General features: G+C 47.0%; 1 protein-coding gene across 4 annotated transcripts; it reads left to right on the plus strand.

Moving 5' to 3' along the window:
* Positions 1–8,902: 8,902 nt before the first annotated feature.
* Positions 8,903–18,481, plus strand: TPM4 (tropomyosin 4). Of its 4 annotated transcripts, none has more exons than XM_021540080.3 (9): positions 8,903–9,235; positions 11,139–11,264; positions 14,758–14,891; positions 15,145–15,262; positions 15,685–15,755; positions 15,976–16,051; positions 16,331–16,393; positions 16,479–16,548; positions 18,132–18,481. In XM_021540080.3, exons 1-9 carry the CDS (start codon positions 9,122–9,124, stop codon positions 18,212–18,214), a joined length of 855 nt encoding a protein of 284 aa, XP_021395755.1. In that variant the 5' UTR covers positions 8,903–9,121; the 3' UTR covers positions 18,215–18,481. The 4 variants fall into 4 exon arrangements, with proteins under 4 accessions (XP_021395755.1, XP_021395756.1, XP_021395757.1 ...); XM_021540081.4 differs by lacking the exon at positions 18,132–18,481 and adding an exon at positions 17,062–17,273; XM_021540082.4 differs by lacking the exons at positions 8,903–9,235; positions 11,139–11,264 and adding an exon at positions 12,584–12,789.
* Positions 18,482–18,666: the final 185 nt, after the last annotated feature.

An 18,666-nucleotide genomic window follows, 5' to 3' on the forward strand; every position in this document is an offset into this window, starting at 1 on the left:
CAGAGCCTGTCTGGAGTCAGCAAGCCCATCAGCTCCATCCTTTAGCATACGTGACAGCCTGACAGTTGCCAAATACCTCCCTCAGACACCTTTCAGACAGATCCTGTTTATTTTTAGGACAGCTCTTTCCCATCAAGGCTCAGATGCAAATCATTACAGAGAAAAGGGGGGATGGTGGCAGGAAGAAAGCAGCTATTATTTTTATTTCTTTGCCTATCATGTGGTTGCAAACTTTCCTCTTGTACCCCCATCTGCCCACACTGGGACCCTTCATTTTATGAAAAGGGATGATATCCCAGACTATGAAAGCAGGATAAGGAGAAGCATAGCACTGAAGTCAGCTTATGAAATATTGAAGCAATGAAATCCTCACGGAACACGTGAATGCCTAATGCCAGTTTCAATTAATTCTGGATTTTTCATTAAACCACTATTAAAAGCAAAAGGACAGCAGAAATAAGGGAAATTGACTTGAGCAGTATATTAAATACCTTAGTTTTGCTTGAGCATACTTTATTATCTGTCCAAAGCAATTATTTCACCAGCTTCTGATGATTTGTAGGCTAAAGACAGGTATGAGGTAAAGTTCTAGATGGTCTTTCCTCAAAATTATTTTCATTTCTGTCCCCTAGCCTGCACCTGGCACCCTGTCTCTGGTATGTCATATCTGGAGGATAAGACATGGAGTCAGAGTTCTGGGAATCTGTAATAAAGTGTCACTCTGGCATTATTTACAAATCAAATAAAAACTTGTTGACTTAAGCTTTTCCCCATATTGAGGGCAAACAAAAGACATGCAAATATTCAGAGACATTCATTAGGAAATCCTGAAAAGCAATTTAAAACCCAGGTGGGCTGTGATTTTTTTTACAGACAGAAGAAATAAAGCAACAGCATTTATAAAATGTCTCCTCTTTTGTTCTCAGAGCTTCCTCACTCCATTGACTAGAGCAAAAGAGAAACACCTGCCTAAATTAGGTGCTCTGTTAAGATGTCTCAAGATGGTTGAGATGATCTTGGGCCTTATAACTTCTCATAATGACAGAATAGAGACATTCATTTCTTAGGCAGGTGGGTTTTTGGTGGGCTTGGTTGTTTGACAGTGGCTGTTCTGCTGTTTGCTGTGCTGCTCTCCTTGAAAAGGGCAATAGAGAAGTGGGATGCTGCTCAATAAGAAAATAAAGGTTTTGCTAAGGAAATAAAGGTTTCAATATGGAAATAAAGGTTTCTTTCTTTTCTGGCAGCAATCACAGGGAACCTGAAACATCTGGGAAGAATCTGATGCCAATTCCCCTGGCAGAACCTGTTAAATCTTTGAGGAAATCACTCCGCCAGTGCTGTCGTTCTGCCAAGGCAGACCCTTTGCTGCTCCCTGAAGCCCTCTGATCCCAGGGCTTGTGGTCAGTAGTGCTGAACACTAAGGACTTTCCTCTGATGGCTCTTTGGGGACACTTTGTGTTTGGAAGCAGAGAGCAAGGGATGAAGCATGAGAGCTGACCACCCTGCTCAGGCTGACCAGACTTTACACCTGCAGTCCTACAACACTGGGTACTAAAGAGGGGCTTTTTCTCAGAGTCCCAAAAAGGCTCATGTCAGTTGGTGGGCACATTCTCAGCCCAAAACACTGTTCTCCTACTCCTTTAGCCAAAGGTTCAGAGGAAAGGCTGCAGCATTGTGAGCTCTGACACCCAAATTAGGTGCTGGGGAAGCAGGAGGCTGGGAAAGGTTCATTCACAGAGTGAACAGCTGTGCAGGCTTAACAGTGATAAAAGAAGGTTATAATCTTCACTCCAATATGCAGCTGTCACCTAATTATTCAGTTCCTCAGGTGATGAAGCAGTTTAAGGTACTGGTATTTATATTTCTGAAGTACCAGAGGCCCCAACTAGAGCTGTACCACCACATGCCAAGATGAGTAAGGCCTTTCATATCACTCAGTGCTTCTCTCCTCCTGAGATGTGCTTGGTTATGAAATGACTGGGCTCACTTTATATGTCAACTTACATCTCCAGCAAATGGACAAAGAGATAATAAACGATTAATTAATGCTTTGAGAAATGAGTAATTAAATGCAACAGCTTTTTAAGAGTCCAACGGATAAGGACAAAATATGTAAGCCCAAGTGATAAAGCTTTCTCCTGATACAATTTATCTGCAGCACACTGCTCACATCTGCAAGAGGGCTTAGAACACTAGTAACTTCTTGTGCACCAGGAAAAAAGAGCCTTTCTGTGATAGAGGAGCACTTCTCCTGGGGATTAAGACCAAATCCTCTTTGTTTAGACATTTTAAATCCAGAAAAGCTGGAAGGTGCTTACTTTAATGTGTAGGAGATATGACTGTCAAGCAGAGCCCCAGCCTCTCATCCTTGCCTGGCATGGGGGAAAGTGTCAACATCTTCTTGCCCTGCTCTAAGCCACAATCAGGAGCTCTCCATCAGCTCCACCAGTATAATAGATTTTTTTTTTTAAAGATGGTACTGTCATTCTGTCTGCTACAAATGAGGATTTCTGCCAGTAACACAGCTGAAGCCACCAAGTAAAGCAGATCCTGCTGCAAGTATCCAAATCAGATTCCAAAAGGCCCCACCACTGCTCTGGCCAACTGCCCAGCAAAAATATTGCACTACTGGGAGTTGGTGGATTGTTTGGCATGGAATTGAACTTCAAACAGGCTACAGGTTAAAAAAAAAAAAAAAAAAAAAAGTATTTATATTTAGTTTTGAAGGAGCAAACCTGCCTGGGTTTGGAACACAAATGAACCTGCAAGTTTTCTGAGCAAAAGTTGGATGTGAGTTGGTGACATTTTCTGGTGGAAAAGGCAATGTGAAGGGGAAAAAAAAATAAAAAAACTGGTAATGCACATGTTAAATGAACCAGTCAAGTGCAGACAATGGAAAAGCTGAAAAATTGATATGGAGGAAAGCATTTTGTGGTGGTAGCTATTTCTCACTGCAGTTCTTTATAACATCCCAGATAGGAAATTCATGGCCCTCAGAAGAAGTTTGTATCCTTGGGCTTTGGCCAGAGAGGGTTGGCTATAAGCTGAGAAATAAGCAAGACAACAAAATGGTGGTGGAAACAGCAAAGCAAAAGATAAATCAGTTAACTGGTGGAAGAGTAAAAAAACCACAAAATCTGCACACAAAGGAGGGCCTGGATGGAGAGACAGAGAGAATGTTTGTGCCACTGAGGACTCAGGGATGGCAGCTCCACTTCTTTCAGGCGAAACAAATTCAGGTGCCTCAGTCTTCACAAGTGAAACGGGTGGAAATAGAAGATTTGAGGCTTTAAGAGCCATTCCAGCTGCAGCACCATCATTTTCCAGAGGCTCGAGGAAGAGAGACACAATCTGTGGATCTGCATTGCCATCTAACGGCAAGGCAGAGCTGGGAGCATTGGCTGGGGCCCAGCAATGGGCTGGAAGAGTGAAAAACAAGGAGGAGACGGCCAGCAGGGATAGTCCTGTGCTCTACATGCAAATCCTGAAAGGTCTCACTGACGAAGACCAGTCCAGAGAAAAGAAGGGCAGCCAAATTCTTCTCGTAGAGGCTGATTCCTTCTTTTCCAGGATCCTCTCCATTCTGTATTAGTCAGAAATACTAGCATGGATTCAGGGTGGCATTTGCTTTCTTCTGTTGTACCCTGTTCTTCTAATGCTGGCTTCCCAAGCAGGTGTGTGTTTCTGGTATCGAGGAATTCTGCCATCCTATTCAAAACAGTGTAAAATTAATCTTCTCAGGTGTTCAAAGATCCTGCTGGGAAATGCAAGTAACTGGGATTATTAAAGAAAAGAGGTAGATTTCCCTTGGATCGAGGCACAGGAAAAGCAGATCTACTATTTTCATCACACTCAGCCCAGTGTTCATCCCTGGTCAGTAATGGATACTTAATGAGAATGTATTTCAGGTTGGCACTGGCACACACACTGAAAAGGGTGGAGGGAGAACCCACAGAGCAAAAAATTCACTGAGATGTGAGGGTTTACACATCTTGTCATTTAAAAGGAAATTTCAGGAAGAGAGATAAGTTTGATGTTCACTCTAGTGTCACCTTTTCTACTGATCCACCATATTATATTATTTCTACAAGAGAAAATTTACAAGAGAGTGGATTGTTAGGAGTTACTTATTTTAGTAAAATTAAGGAAAATGGTAAAGGGTTGTCAAAAGCTTCTTTCTTTTGCTTTGAATTGCTTGAGCCTTGATACATGCAGCTTTGTATATGAGGGGAGCTCAATCAGTGTGGAAGAGAGGAAGAAGATCTTTTATGACCAAAGTTTGGAGCAGACAAGGAGCTGCAGGAGAAACTGGGGAATATAAAGTGTCTGTTTTTCACAGCTAGAGAAATGGGCCATGTTGTGTGTCTCAGCTAACTGCTGGGCCACAAAAAAAGGAGTAAGGATTGACAGCAGAGAAAATGTTGAGACCTGCCAGACTTCAGGCCACAGGTCTGACCACCCCCAGCCTGTTCAGATGCCTGCTGTGACAAGCTTCCCATGCAGCCTGCTGCCAAAGGAATGAGCACACTCTCCAACAATCCAACTTCATTTCCTTCTGGTATCCTCTCATATTTACACACCAACCTTGCCAAGCTTTGCTCAGCCCAAACAATTCCTCAGAAAGAAAAGGAAAAACAAAGGAACTCTTACAGCCTGTAAAGCACCTTCCTGCCTGCCTGAAACAAACAATCAGGAAAAAAAAAAAAAAAAAGAAAAAGAAATGGTTTAGAGTGCTCTTCTTTCTTGGTTGCTCACTGTTTCTCAAGCTAATGAAAACCAGAGGCTGTGGGACTGACAGGATTATCATCACTGAATTCTTCAGGTGCTTCTCTCCAGTTCGTGAAGCAGGGAAGGGAAGAAGGGCATGTACCTGGTTGAAGGGCTACAGAGGGTGACATGTTTCTTGATGTTCCTTTCTAAATGTGGCTCTGAGTCACGCAACAGCGTTGATTAGAAAAATTATCTTCCTCAGCTGAAGTAGAAAGGAAAAATAATTTTATTCGATGTTTGCTTCCCCAGCCCTGAATCCAAGCCTGCCCGAGGCTGTGGCAGGAAGGGGGCTGGTGAGCTGACTGGAAAACCACTTTTGCTTCTCTCTATCATAGAGATTATGATGAGGCTGTGAGGGCAGCCACAGGAACAGCTCAAAATGCACACCTAAGGGTACAAGCAGCTGTTGTCCCGAGGAGCAGCACGCACAGCCTCGCATCAGCCTCCATTCCACAAGTTCCTACATGTGCTGGGTCAAACGGGGCTAACACAGTCCTTCCCACTCCATTGCCCTCCCTTGTGTCTTCAAACTACACCCCAAAAGCTGCTCCTCTGAGTCAGAGAGCCTGTGGCACATCCAGCCTCGTGGCACGCTGAGCACGAGGTGGAACAGCTCTGACGGCAGGATGGCAGCGGCAGCATGGCTGAGGGAAGGAAGCCCTAAAAGAGCTGTTATAAATGAAAATTTGTCTAGCCAAATTTAAAATGAAAAAATAAAATATTTATTTGCAATCAAATTCTATCTAGCCAGCCACAAGGAAAGAACAGAGCCAAGCCTGGGGTCGGCCCTGGGTGTGCAACAAGGAGTCAGCCTCAGCACAGGTTTTCCTCTATGCCCACACACCTCCATCCTGGCACAGGCGGTTTTTATAGGGAAAATTCCGCCTGAGGCTAAGGTCTCGGCAGTCAGTCTTTTCTTCCATTCAGAGTCCATAGGTTAATAAGATTTTCTTTTTTGGTGATGAAGAACAATTCAGCATCCGGAGTTGTTGAATCTCTTGATGAAATTTACAGGAACCTGCATTTACATGTATCTGCCCAAAGATTTCTGTGACATCCATCTCGGGTCGTTCAGGCGATGATCAGTGCCTGGGTGTCCTGATTCTCTCCAGACATGGCCCATCTCCTGGTGTCCCCGTATCTGTCCAGACATGGCCCATCTCCTGGTCAAGACACATCCTTTTACTTGTAAATTTGGTTTAATATACACCAGGTTTTGAACAAGGGTTGGGGGGGGGGGGGGGGCTCCTAATACAAGCGTGTATACTCTAACAAATATTTAATATCACGTATAGCATACTAGAAATGGCGCGGATTATACCTATTACACATAACAGAGCCATAAAACACAGCCAGCTGCTTGGAACAGACAGCAGCGGTGTGAGCTGGACCACTCAGCCAGCTGAGAAAAATTATTAGAGATGTGTCTTGTCCCAAAGAAATCTGGTGGGGGTCCTGTGCTCACCCTGTGCTCACCTCACTCAGCCTCGCTCAGCTCCTTGTTTTCATCCCCAAACTCCTGCAGAGCCTCTGCTGACCTCCACCAGCAAACTCCCACGCCAGGAGGGCGAGGAGAAGTGCAAATTATTGTGATTAATGTGTTTTATTGGGCTGTAATATTTCTCAAGGATTGGAAACACTGATAACACAGTGCTTCACCCCTACACCTTAAACCCGCACCAGACTGAGGTCCTGTGTGATTTTACCTTCCACTGTTCAAATCACGGAATAGCTTAAAAGTCATTGGAATTAGACTTTAAAAAATGCTCAGGAAAAAAAAGTCATTGGAATTAAATTAGAAAGACCGCCTTCCTAGAGAGACACCCGGAAAAATCACACTTAATTTCGTGAGGCGTTCAGAGGGATACAGGCGCATACCAAGTGCCAGCACTAGTTTCTACGTAAACACTGAACTTAGAGCTGTTAAAAATTCCGATTTTTTTTTTTTAACATTAAAACAAATCAAACAGAGACGAAGAAGAAGAAAAAGAAGGGGTTAAAAGCACACAAATGAAGCAAACCCCCCCGCCGCCGCTGGCGGTGCCCGGGCGGGGCCGCCCCCGCAGCCCGCCGGGAGCCGCAGTCCGCGGCCGCCGCCATCTTGGCGCCGCCTCAGCGCCGCCCCTGAGGGCTCCCGGCAGCCATCTTGGGCTGCGGGGCGGGCTGGGGTTTGTAAAATTAATTCGTTTTGATTTAAACAGCTACGACAAAGTCGTTGTCGCGTTTTAACCCCAGCTGGCTGCCGAGCACCGCGTAGCCACTCTCTTGCTCGCCCACGAGCGGAATCAAGAGAGAATCAGAAGGGTAAAAGCTGGAGAACTGCTGGGTTGGAAGGAAGGCAGTTTAATAGGGAAAACAAAAGCTGTGCGCACAAGCGAAGGAAAATCGGGAATTAATTCACTGTTTCCCGTGGGTGCTGCGCACTGCAGGAGAACAGGACCACATCCCATGGAATGGTGACATGGGAAGACAAATGCCATCACTCCAAAAGTCCCCCATTTGTTCCTCCTTCTCCCCATTTATATCCTGAGTGGGATGTCAGATGCTCTGCAATATCCTGGCTTTGTCCCCTCCCAGTCTCTCAGGCACCCCAGCTTGGTCCTGTAAGTGGCAGGAAAGGCCTTGGCTCTGTGCAAGCTCAGCAATAACAAAAGCATCACTATATTCTCAACTCTGTGTTCAGAACAAATCCAAAACACAGCCCCGTACCAGCCGCTGGGAAGGAAATGAACTCCATCACAGCCGCAGGCATTGGGCTGGTGTTGGCTTTGTGTCCGCTCTACCATCATGTTTAGCTCAATAAAGGTCAGATTTTTCCCCTAAAAGTCTCTTCCAAAGGCCTTTCAGTGCTGTGCCAGCCCAGCCCCAGAGGATGGGGAAGTTCTGGGGCTTGTGCCGAGTGTCCTGTGCCCTCATGGCGTGTACAGAGGGGCTGTGCAGGGAGCTCGGGCTGGGACGGGGCTGCAGGGACCGGAGCACGGCAGAGCTGAGCAGGGAAAGGGCACCGAGTGGTCAACGGGACCTGGATCGGGGAAAGAACTGGGCAATGTGAAGGGTGGATATCAGGAAAAGGTTCTTCCCCCAGAGGGTGCTTGGGCACTGGAGGTATTGCCCAGGGGACAGCCCCAGGGGTACCAGAGCTCCAGGAGTGTTTGGGCAACGTTCTCAGGCACAGGGTGGAATTGTTGGGCTACCAGGAGTTGGATTTGATGACCCCCATGGGACCCATCTCAGTATATTCCATGGCTCTATGCAGGTGCCAGGGTAGCTAAGTCAGAAATGGCTCTGGAAGCTGCCTTGTATCAGAATATCAGAACATCAGAGCAGTCAGGACAAGGCTGTGTGGGGCTGGGAAGCTCAGCAAGAGCTTGTGAAGGGATGGAATGGTTTTGGGGACGTGTTTAATAGAGCTGCAAAAGGAAGCAGAGCTCGTCCTGGGGCTGTTGGAGGCTCTGCTTGGTGTCCTCTGTCAGTGGAGAAATTCCTGCCCGCCCCAGAGCCTGCTCTTCCCTGACAGAGTGAAGGTGACTGCTTCATACAGCAGAAGGAGTAATTTATGGTGCTCATCAGACTGCAACTTCAAGTGTTGTTCAGTTCCCCAAGTATTTATTGAGGGAAATTTCAAGGACAGGCATTCAAACTCACTGAGTTTACCTTGAGCCTGAAGTTGACATCTAAATTTGAGCTCTGTTATGCGTTATACTATCACACATTATAGCTAGTTCCTTAACACCAGTGCTTATTTTTACAGTAAAAACCTCTGCTGTCTCATATCCTGCATATTTTTATAACTTAAATTTAGCTACCGCTTAAACATAGATTTTTTTAAAAAATTGAATTATTTATTTTATGTCTGGATTTATTTTGGAGTAACGTAAAGAGATCCTTCCCTTCATTAGCTTCATGCCTTTATTCCAGGAAGGCAGGCCATCCCCAAGATCTGCTGGGTTGGTTAATTGCTGTGCACACACAAAGGGGAGCTAATCAGCTTTTCTTCAAGCATGTGTTCATATGTCAACACTCTTGCTTCTGTCAGAAGCTTAAAAATGGAAACAGTTTTCTCTTTAAGAAAACAGGACCCAAATAAGGAGATGGAGTGGTGAAGATTCCTCTAGTGAGTCTGTTCCAGCTCATTCCTTAGAAAGGCTGTGGATGGAGCACCAGAGAAGAGGCCAATAGATCTGGGTTTTGTCCAGGGGGCTCTGGGTTTAAAGCTCTCGAAAACCACTTGTAGCTCATTTTCCCCTGTGACTTGCCTGGGTACAACTTCTTTCTCTGCCCAAGCTGTTAAAAATCTAAAATTGTAGATTCTTTTAGCTGTGTGACAGATCCAGCCTGCCCTTGAGCAAAAATGGAAGCTATCAAGAAAAAGATGCAGATGTTGAAGTTAGACAAGGAGAATGCCATTGACAGAGCAGAGCAGGCTGAGACGGATAAGAAGGCAGCTGAGGACAAATGCAAGCAGGTAAGTGGAAATAAAATCACTGGCTGTGTGTGTGCTGTGGAAATAAGTGTGACAAAATACTGTGTGGCAATGTTCTGATTCAGAAAGCAAAATAATTGGAAGTCAGTTTTCTGTTAATCTTCTTTTGAAGTTTTTTGCCTTTTTGTTATGGTTCTAGCCAGGACTGGGCTGTAACTTCTCAGCCATCTCAGTCTTTCCAAAATTAACATCATCCACAGATTATTAACAGTACTTTGTCTAAGTTTTCTTAAATCTTACATAATTGTCCTAAATTTCTCATGCTTTGATTCCATGCAAGAGGCCTTTACATATTTAAAATCAAAGCTGTAAACCCTGACACCTGTAGGACTAGTGCTAATAGAGTCGGCTGTGTCTAAACATTAATTAAGCCTCTCCTTGAAATGAATTAATAAAGTTCTTGGTGCAGAGAGTGCCCCTTAGAGGTACCAGCTGAGACTCAACAGGAGATATATGCTCTTATTTTTTGTGTTAAGAATAATGGAAAATATCTTAATTTGAATGCTGTTCTTTTATCTGAATTCTAACAATAATGTTTTCGTATTCTTTTGCTTTTTAATGTCTTTATTCTGGGTGTCTGTCTCCTATTTGAGCTTTAATATTTCCAGAATGATCTTGAAATGTTAGCTGAGTACATTCAAGTTTTTATAGCACTTCTAGAAGTGCCACATCTTTCCCATTCTTTAAATTTGGCTGCTTCTACATCTTCCACACTACTCTAATACGCTATAAGCATTCATCTGGCCTAATATTTCTTCTTCTTTAGAAAAAATAAATCTTTGATCTTACTCTCTTTTCTGAATTGTCTCAAAACTTTCAGCTTCTTTTTTAATGTGGGCACAGTACTCAAATAATTACTTTAATATTCATACACAAAGCCAACATCTGCTTCATGCTGCTCACTGTCCCTCTGTCAGAACATCCAAGCAAAGTTTGCAGTTCTCTCACACTGTCTGGTTATTCTCTGCAACACAACAGCATTCCAGAACAGCACACTACCAAAACTGTCTTTAAAACTCTTAGTGAAACTAAAATGAAGGAAGTACACCAAAACACAAACTATTTTGATAGAGTAAATTTCTGTGAAGGTGGAGCTAAATGGGTAAATCACTGTCTCAACAGACTGAGCTGTTTTGTGTTGCAAATGAAAGGATGAAGCAGATGGGTTTGCAGGCCCGCCCTTATCAGCAGCAGGCCTTTGATAAGGTGAATTCTTCACCTTATCACTCATGCACAAGGGAGCATGAGACTGTCACTAAACACCCTCCCAGCAGGTTATAAATAGCACCATTCTAGTGAAAAATATGGATTTATATGGTATGGAGGATTCTGAGCCTCATCGTATGGTGAAACCTATAATGTTGGGCCACAGAGAATATTCCAAGTTGGAAGGGACCTCTTGAGGTGCCACCTAGAGAAAAGCCAGCCCCGTTCCCTCCCACATCCACAGCATCTCATTTGGGCTGAAGTGTCCTGAAGCACACACAAAGATCATTAAGGAAGGACTGCTAATTTTTTTCAGCTGTACAGGAATTGAATAGTTTCCAAAAAAATCACCAGGCAATAGTGTTAGAAGAAACAGTAAAAGGACATAATTTAAAAACATCTATAATTATGCTTCAGGGTGTCAAAAAAAAAAAAACCTAAGTGAAGTGAAAAAGGGCTTATACCAAGATCCTGTGCGTGTGGTGGCAGGCAGTGTTGCTCAAGGATGACATGTTTTTAATGATCCCTCCCTGGCAACTGCTACTAGTCATTCTCAGACTACTATCACTAGCAGAACTTTGATCTGGTCTAATACTAATAGTAAAGACTGGTTTTACCATAGTAAACTAACTGATACTACATCAGTATGTTCACATTGTGGATTTTTTTCTCTTGAAAGGTAGAAGATGAGCTGGTGGCTCTGCAGAAGAAGCTGAAAGGAACTGAAGATGAGCTGGATAAATACTCAGAGGCTCTTAAAGATGCCCAGGAAAAACTGGAGCAGGCTGAGAAGAAAGCCACTGATGTATGTATCCATGGCTAACACTTGCTCTATTTGTATGCACTTCAGTGGCTGTAGGCATTTCTGCCGAGGCAGAAAGGCGGGGTTAGGGGATTTTAAGAGTGCAAGGTTTTAATCGCCTCTCCCCTCTGCTGGAGGGAGCGGGGCTGTTCTGCACCGAGACCATGGCACCCGCAGCTGCCCCCGGGAGCTCGATGGGTACCCTGAGGGGACCCCGGGGGACCTGCCGGGTGTTCTTTAGGAAAGGAGAAATCCCCTTTAATAGAACTAAACAACATGCTGCCTTTGGAAGGAAAATGGCACGGCAGCAGGGCTATGGATGCCCTTTGCCTTCATCCCCGCAACAGGGCTAAAGGCCAGTCCAGGCTCCCTGCCACGCCCGCCTCGTCGTGGCAGTGGCGCGAAAGCTCCACTTTTGTGGGGCCGGGGAGCGCGGCTGCGGGGGCAGCATCCCCGAGGGCAGCATCCTCGGGGGGTCAAAATCCTCCGGGGACATCATCCCGCGGAGGCAAAATCCTCTGGGGGCAGCATCCCGCGGGGGCAAAATCCTCCCGGACAGCATCCCGCGGGGACAGCATCCCGCGGGGGCAAAATCCTCCCGGACAGCATCCCGCGGGGACAGCATCCCCGGGGGCAAAATCCTCCCGGGGCAGAATTCCGCGGGAGCAGCATCCTCGGGGGTAGCATCCCGGGGGGCAGAATCCCGCAAGGGCAGCATCCCCGGGGGGGAAAATCCTCCCGGGGCATCATCCCGCGGGGGCAAAATCCTCTGGGGGCAAAATCCCACGGGGGCAGCATCTCGTGGGGGCAAAATCCTCTGGGGGCAGCATCCCGCGGGGGCAAAATCCTCCCGGACAGCATCCCCGGGGGGACAAAATCCCGCGGGGATAGCATCTCGTGGGGGCAAAATCCTCCGGGAAAAGTATCCCCGGGGGGCAGCATCCCGTGGGGGCAAAATCCTCTCGGGGCAAAATCCCGCGGGGTCAGCATCCCCGGGGGGCAGCATCCCGCGGGGGCAAAATCCTCCGGGGACAGCATCCCCGGGGGCAGCATCCCCGGGGGCAAAATCTTCCCGGGGCATCATCCCGCGGGGGTCAAAATCCTCTGGGGGCAAAATCCCGCGCGGGCAGCATCTCGTGGAGGAAAAATCCTCTGGGGGCAGCATCCCGCGGGGGCAAAATGCCGCGGGGGCAGCATCCCCGGGGTCAAATTGCCGCGGGGGCAGCATCCCCGGGGGCAGCATCCCCCGGGCCGGGCCGGGCCGGGCCGTGCCGGGCGGGGCGGCCCGGGCGCTACGTCACCACCTCCACCTCCAGCCGCGTGACGTCAGCGGGCCATTGAAAGGCGCGGGCCCGCCACGTGCAGCAGCTCCGCGCCCAGCCCGTCCGCCGCGCCCATGGCCGCGCCGAGCTCCCTGGAAGCCGTCAAGAGGAAGATCCAGTGCCTGCAGCAACAGGCGGATGAGGCGGAGGACCGCGCGCAGGTCCTCCAGCGGGAGCTGGACCTGGAACGGGACCTGCGGGAGAAAGTGAGACCGCCCGGGCTGCCTGCTCGCCTCTCTCGGTCGCTCTCTCCCGGGCTGCTCCTTCCTTCCTGTCTCTGGCTCTCTCTCGCTGCGGCGCGCCCGGCTCTTCCCCGCTGCGGGAGGACGGCTTGGCCGCCGGCTGCCTCCATCCCCGGGCTGTCCCCGCGCTGCTCCGCTCCGCTCCGCACTCACCGCCCGCGGGCGCCGCCGCAGCGCCGCGCCCGCACCGGCCCGGCCCGCGGGAGCACCGGGCGCGGCGGCGGCTCGCCCGCCGCTTATCGCGCTTTGGGGCCCATCCTGCGGAAAAGGCGTTCGAGCACCCCTCGGCACTGGGGAGCGGTTGAGAGTTTAATAGGAAATGGCTGTTTAATTAGGCAAAAGCGCTGCATGACACGGAGCGGGGAGTTCCCGCCTCTCGGCGCCGCACCGCTGGCTTCAGCACAGCTGGGAAATGTCCGAACTGCTGAAAAATAACTTTCCGTCCTGGTTTTCACAGAGAAACGCGAATTCTCCGCTAGCGTGCGGCTCTCCCGGGGTTGGACAGCTGGTTTCACTTAGATTTGTGTGCGATCAGCCTTCCCGGCATCTTCCTGCTATTTTATCACATGTCAGCGAGTTAGTTTTACCGTATAAGGACTGCGGGCTGCTGCTGGGAGAGGTGGAGCCAGGCTCACCCCAGATTCCCAGTGGCCCCGACTCCATAACTTTGGAATCTTGCTGAATTAAAATGTGACTTAAAAGTGCCCTGTCTAGTGGAAGGAGTTGCTGCCACAGAACAGATGCCAGTTTTGTACATGATCGATGCCTTGCGTATAAATCGGGAAGTTAAACGCTGCACTGGTTTAAAACAGATTAAATGTTGGATAATTTCTGACTAGAGGAATCCTGGGTCAGCTTCCATTTGGATCAGCCGCTGAACTCCTTTCCAAGATGGCTCAGAAGTGAATGGAAACCACTTCCTCCAGCTTAGGAGTGGTCAGTGACCAAATTTGCTAAGCTGCAGCAAAACGCTTTTTTTTTTTCCAAAGTGTTTTAACATAAAGCATAAAACAGTTGCCCCTCCAGAGTCTGTATTCCACAAAAGTGTTTGGGAAAAAAAAAGTTAATCCTGTATATGGCAATCCTCCTTAGACTGGGGGACAATATAGTGCACAAGCCTGGCAGTTACTAAAGCAGGGCTCTATTTTCCTTCAAAAACAAGCAATTAAAGGAGTTGAATCTTAATAAACACATATTTATGGACACCAGTTTGTCCATGTTGTCTGTATCGCATTTCTCCCAGCAGTATCTTCCTTTTATTAACTAGTCTATTTCTTATACACATTAGTGGTGTTCCAATTACTGTGCAGTTTATTCAGCAATACACAAACAGATCTTATTACTGAGAAATGCGCCCTGCCTAATCCCTTATGTACCACAGGAAGCAAAGTTATATCAGCAAAAATCAGATATATTTTAAGAATATATCTGATTTTGTCCCAAAAAAGCCTGAGGTCAGTGTCTGTGCCCAGCTGACCACGTAGATTCTCCGGCAGCCAGGATGGATCAGGAACTGGCTCCAGCTTCACAGCGAGCTGTGACAGGGCGCCACTGAAACCAAGGGCAGAGAAACCAACGGTGAAGGTTTTGGAACTAAGCCATCGTGGAAACAGTTCATTTTTTGAATTTGAATAGATGCAGCCCTGTGAAGTGCTCCAAAAATACCCCGATCCTTTTGCAATCCTGTAGATTTCCTTTTTGTGTGGCAGGAATGATAAGTGCCATTAAAAAAAGAAAGGACAAGCACACACTCCATACCTTGACATTCCTGAGATGCCAGAGTTTAAGCAAACAAAAAAGCAGAGGCAGAAGGGCCCCTGAGCTGCCCTGCATGTCCCAGGGAGATGCTGCTGAAGTTGTAGGGAAACTGATTCACTGGGGGCATGTGCCAGCAGCAAGTGCCCTGTGTGACCCTGCTCTGGTTCCACGCAGGCTGAAGGGGAGGTGGCAGCTCTGAACAGACGCATCCAGCTCGTGGAAGAGGAGTTGGATCGTGCCCAGGAACGACTGGCCACAGCCCTGCAGAAACTGGAGGAGGCTGAGAAAGCAGCAGATGAGAGCGAGAGGTACGCTCCTTTTTTATTTTCTGTTGTTAAAAGAATGAAGACGTGAATAAAATATTCCTGTGTCATTAAGTATCTGCATGTGCTACTGCAGGGCAGAGACTTGAAACTTTTTTACAAGCTTGATTGGGTAATTCTGTTAGCCTTGATGAACACGATGGGTCACTTTTAGGCTACAAATCTCAAATTCCACTTTGTGAAGTTGAGATACAAGTGCCAAAATACTTCTCAGTTAAACATGCTTTGATTTCTGCAGAGGAATGAAGGTTATTGAGAACAGAGCAATGAAAGATGAAGAGAAAATGGAAATTCAGGAAATGCAGTTGAAGGAGGCCAAGCACATTGCTGAAGAAGCCGACCGCAAGTATGAGGAGGTAAAAGGGAGAAGGAAATGGTGAAAGCTGTGGGAGAGCCATGAACAGTAACACTGCTCTTCAGTCTAGTCCCTCTGTTCAGTTGGCACTGGGCGATGCTTCAACCTTGCAACATTGCCAGCAAGGAGGAATTTTAATAGTGATTTGCACTCCTTAGGTACCTAATGCAAAAAATACTGCAAAATCTAACTAATTGGGGAGGGCTGTTACCTCTGTGGGTGCATGCTTTAACCTAATTTCCTTACTCCAGAGGAAGCAGGAACAGAGTACTTCTGAGTGCTTTCTGAAATCTGCAAGGAAGTTGTCCCAGGCTGTGGCAGGGGGTGGAACTAGATGATTTTTGAGGTCCCTCCCAACCCAGGCCGTGCTGTGATTTTGCAAATTGCACACTGGCCTGACAACTGGCTGTTGTCTTTTTACAGGTTGCCCGTAAACTGGTTATTTTGGAGGGTGAACTGGAAAGAGCTGAGGAGCGTGCAGAGGTGTCTGAAGTGTGAGTAACTTTCTAGAATATAGGAAATACCAACACTATATTTCAATAAAAATAATCTGGTAGGCAGGCATGTAGTTAGTACTTGCAGAAAAGTCTGTTTGCACACTGCATACCTGGTTTTCTTCTTTCACACTTAATTACTTCCTCCCTTGTATTTCTTAGACTCCTCCAAATCATAACAGGAACACCAGTAATTCATACTTCTATTTTCTCCTTCTAGTAAATGCAGTGACCTCGAAGAGGAGTTAAAGAACGTCACAAACAACCTGAAATCTTTGGAAGCTCAATCTGAAAAGGTTGGTTCTTTCAGTAAACTAAAGGATATGGGCAAAGCCTAAACTTGTAAATAGAATTCACAGAAATAAACCAGAAATAAAAAGCAGATGAGAGGTTTACCTGCCTGCCTGTGGATACCACTCCAAACAATCCTGAAGGTCTGCAGGAGAGCAGAAAAGCACGGAAATGGTGTTTGCAGCTGTTGTAAAAGGAAGAGTGCTTATAAATAGGTCACAGTTTCATAAACATTTATTATTGTTGCTACAATTTCCCTTAAAGAGTGTTTATTGTTTTCACAGTACTCGGAAAAAGAAGATAAATATGAAGAAGAAATCAAGATTCTCTCTGACAAGCTGAAAGAAGTAAGTTTGGCCATCCCCATGCTGGATGCATCTTAGGGCATAATCTTTCTAGGAGCATCCAGTGATGCTGTTTCAACTTTTTTAGGCTGAAACTCGTGCAGAATTTGCAGAGAGAACTGTTGCCAAACTGGAAAAGTCTATTGATGACCTGGAAGGTATGGAATGAGTCAAGTTTCTTTAAAGGTGGTCAGTTTAAAATCAGAAAACAAATTCTAGGAGTTGGGTGGTGGATGTAACGGGAAAGAACAGCAGCATTGGTCAGGCATATTGGTGGATGGGTGTGATGTGTCCACTGGGCACCTGCCCTGTGTGGTGAAAGTTCTCCTGAAAAAGGTTTTCTTTCATAAAGTTGGTAACAATGACCTGATTTTGGCCAACTAACAGATGGAGGGACTCAAGGGCTCACGATCCCCACCCTACTTAATCTGAAAACAATAATGAGATTACAAAAAGACAAAAAGTTCACATAGGTGAAACTTCTGACCAGGCAGCTTGGCGGGTGTTTTGCTTTCCTTCTGATACTCAACTACGCTTCTGTTTTCTTCTTTTGTTTTCCTCCCCAACTGCTTTGGCTGCTGTTGCCTTTTGCCTGTCTCCGTTCTCCTCCTGTGGCCTCTTCTCTTGCCTGCATTTCTTGCTGCCTGTTCCTGCTGCCCTGGTGCTGACAGACGAGCTCTATGCTCAGAAGCTGAAGTACAAAGCCATCAGTGAGGAGCTGGACCATGCCCTCAACGACATGACCTCTTTGTGACCCGCCCCTGCGTGGGGACACGGCCTTCCGCTCACTGTGTTTTCTCAAGCTTTTCTTGCCTGTAATCCCTGTCACTCCTGTGCCACTTCCACCTCTGGGAACTGAGCTCAATAAAACATGATACCTCTACTTTTCATCTTGCAGGGTTTACTTCTGTGTAGATCACCTCAAATACAGTGGTGGCAACACCAAAAACACATTCAGCTGTATTGTTAATGTAGGCGAACCCAATGGGAAGAAATTACAATGTCTGACTCAATTTAGAAGGCTGAATGATTTCTTTATTATAACTATGTTAAAATACATTAATATGCTATATAAAAGCAGGATACTAAAACTCCATACTACTTTCTCTGACTCTAACTCTCTCACAACTCGTGACCCTCTCTGAGAGTGCAGCCCCAGGTGGGTTGGATTGGCCATCAGGCTCAAACAATCCTCACAGAATCCAACCAAGAACTCACCCCAGGTAAACAATTCTCCAAACACGTTCCAAATAGGAAAAACAAGGAGCAGAAATAGAAATTGTTTTCTCTTTCATTTCTCTCTGTGCACCTCTATGAAAAATCCTGAGAGGGAGAGAAATGTGCTCGCCACACAGCTGCTCGTGTGGGGTTGGGCAAGACATGGTCAGGATGGGGCAAACACTTGAATTTTGGTGTTCCCTTTAGTCAGTGAAAAGCTTTGAGTGCACTCAGTGTCTGCTCGTACTCCACCAGCCTGGTTAAAAACCTCTCACTCCAAGGAAAAGCCAGCAGGATGTGGCCTATAAATGACACAGTGACACATTAAAACACAGGTCTGACATGTTCCATGAGATGGGTCCAAAAAACTCCCTTAGGGACAGCAATTACAAAAAAAATGGCCCTGTTTTGATGATATAAAAGTGTCTTAAATATGAAGGTAAGTTACCCCAGGTTTTATTTAAAGCAAAAAGGCTAGAAAATAACATTATTTAAATCTTGTGCTTTTCTCCTTTCTCACCAGAAAAACTTGCTCAAGCCAAAGAGGAGAACCTGGGCTTGCACCAGACACTGGACCAGACACTAAATGAACTGAACTGTATATGAGTGGCTCAGCGCTGCCAGCAGGCGCCACCTGCCCCTGCCTCGCTCCTTCCCCTCTCTCTCTGTATCCCGGACAAGCCACTTAAGTTATGCCCGGCACAGCCGCACCGCGGGCCCCGGGCATCCCTGGGGGCCGGGGAGCCGCGCGGCCGTGCCGGGGCCGTGGCTGCTCTCACGGTTCCTCTGTCCTTTGGTGTAAGCCCCGGTGGGAGCTGCACCCGAGCGGCGCCGCCCCCGCTGCCGTTTCTTATTAAACAATTTCTCACAGTACCGCGGCTTCTTGAGGATTCTTGTACCGCTGGGGGTGTGACGTCACGGTGCGGGCAGGTACGGGATGACGTCATTGTGTTACCGCCGGGAAATGACGGGACACCGGAGGGGGGGGTCGATAGCCAATCGCAGCGCCGCTTACATCCGTCTCAGGTCCGCCAGCCAATGGCGGGCCGGCTCCGTGC

Source organism: Lonchura striata, chromosome 28, assembly GCF_050655825.1.
Source record: "Lonchura striata isolate lonStrDom1 chromosome 28, ASM5065582v1, whole genome shotgun sequence".
Taxonomy (NCBI): Eukaryota; Metazoa; Chordata; class Aves; order Passeriformes; family Estrildidae; genus Lonchura; species Lonchura striata.

Excerpts from the sequence above, each read along its gene's own strand:
- TPM4 (XM_021540080.3), top strand. The coding sequence starts at position 9,122 with ATGGAAGCTATCAAGAAAAAGATGCAGATGTTGAAGTTAGACAAGGAG. Across the intron at positions 15,263-15,684 it reads CCGACCGCAAGTATGAGGAG|GTTGCCCGTAAACTGGTTAT; the intron begins GTAAAAGGGAGA and ends GTCTTTTTACAG. Across the intron at positions 16,549-18,131 it reads GTCTATTGATGACCTGGAAG|AAAAACTTGCTCAAGCCAAA; the intron begins GTATGGAATGAG and ends CTTTCTCACCAG.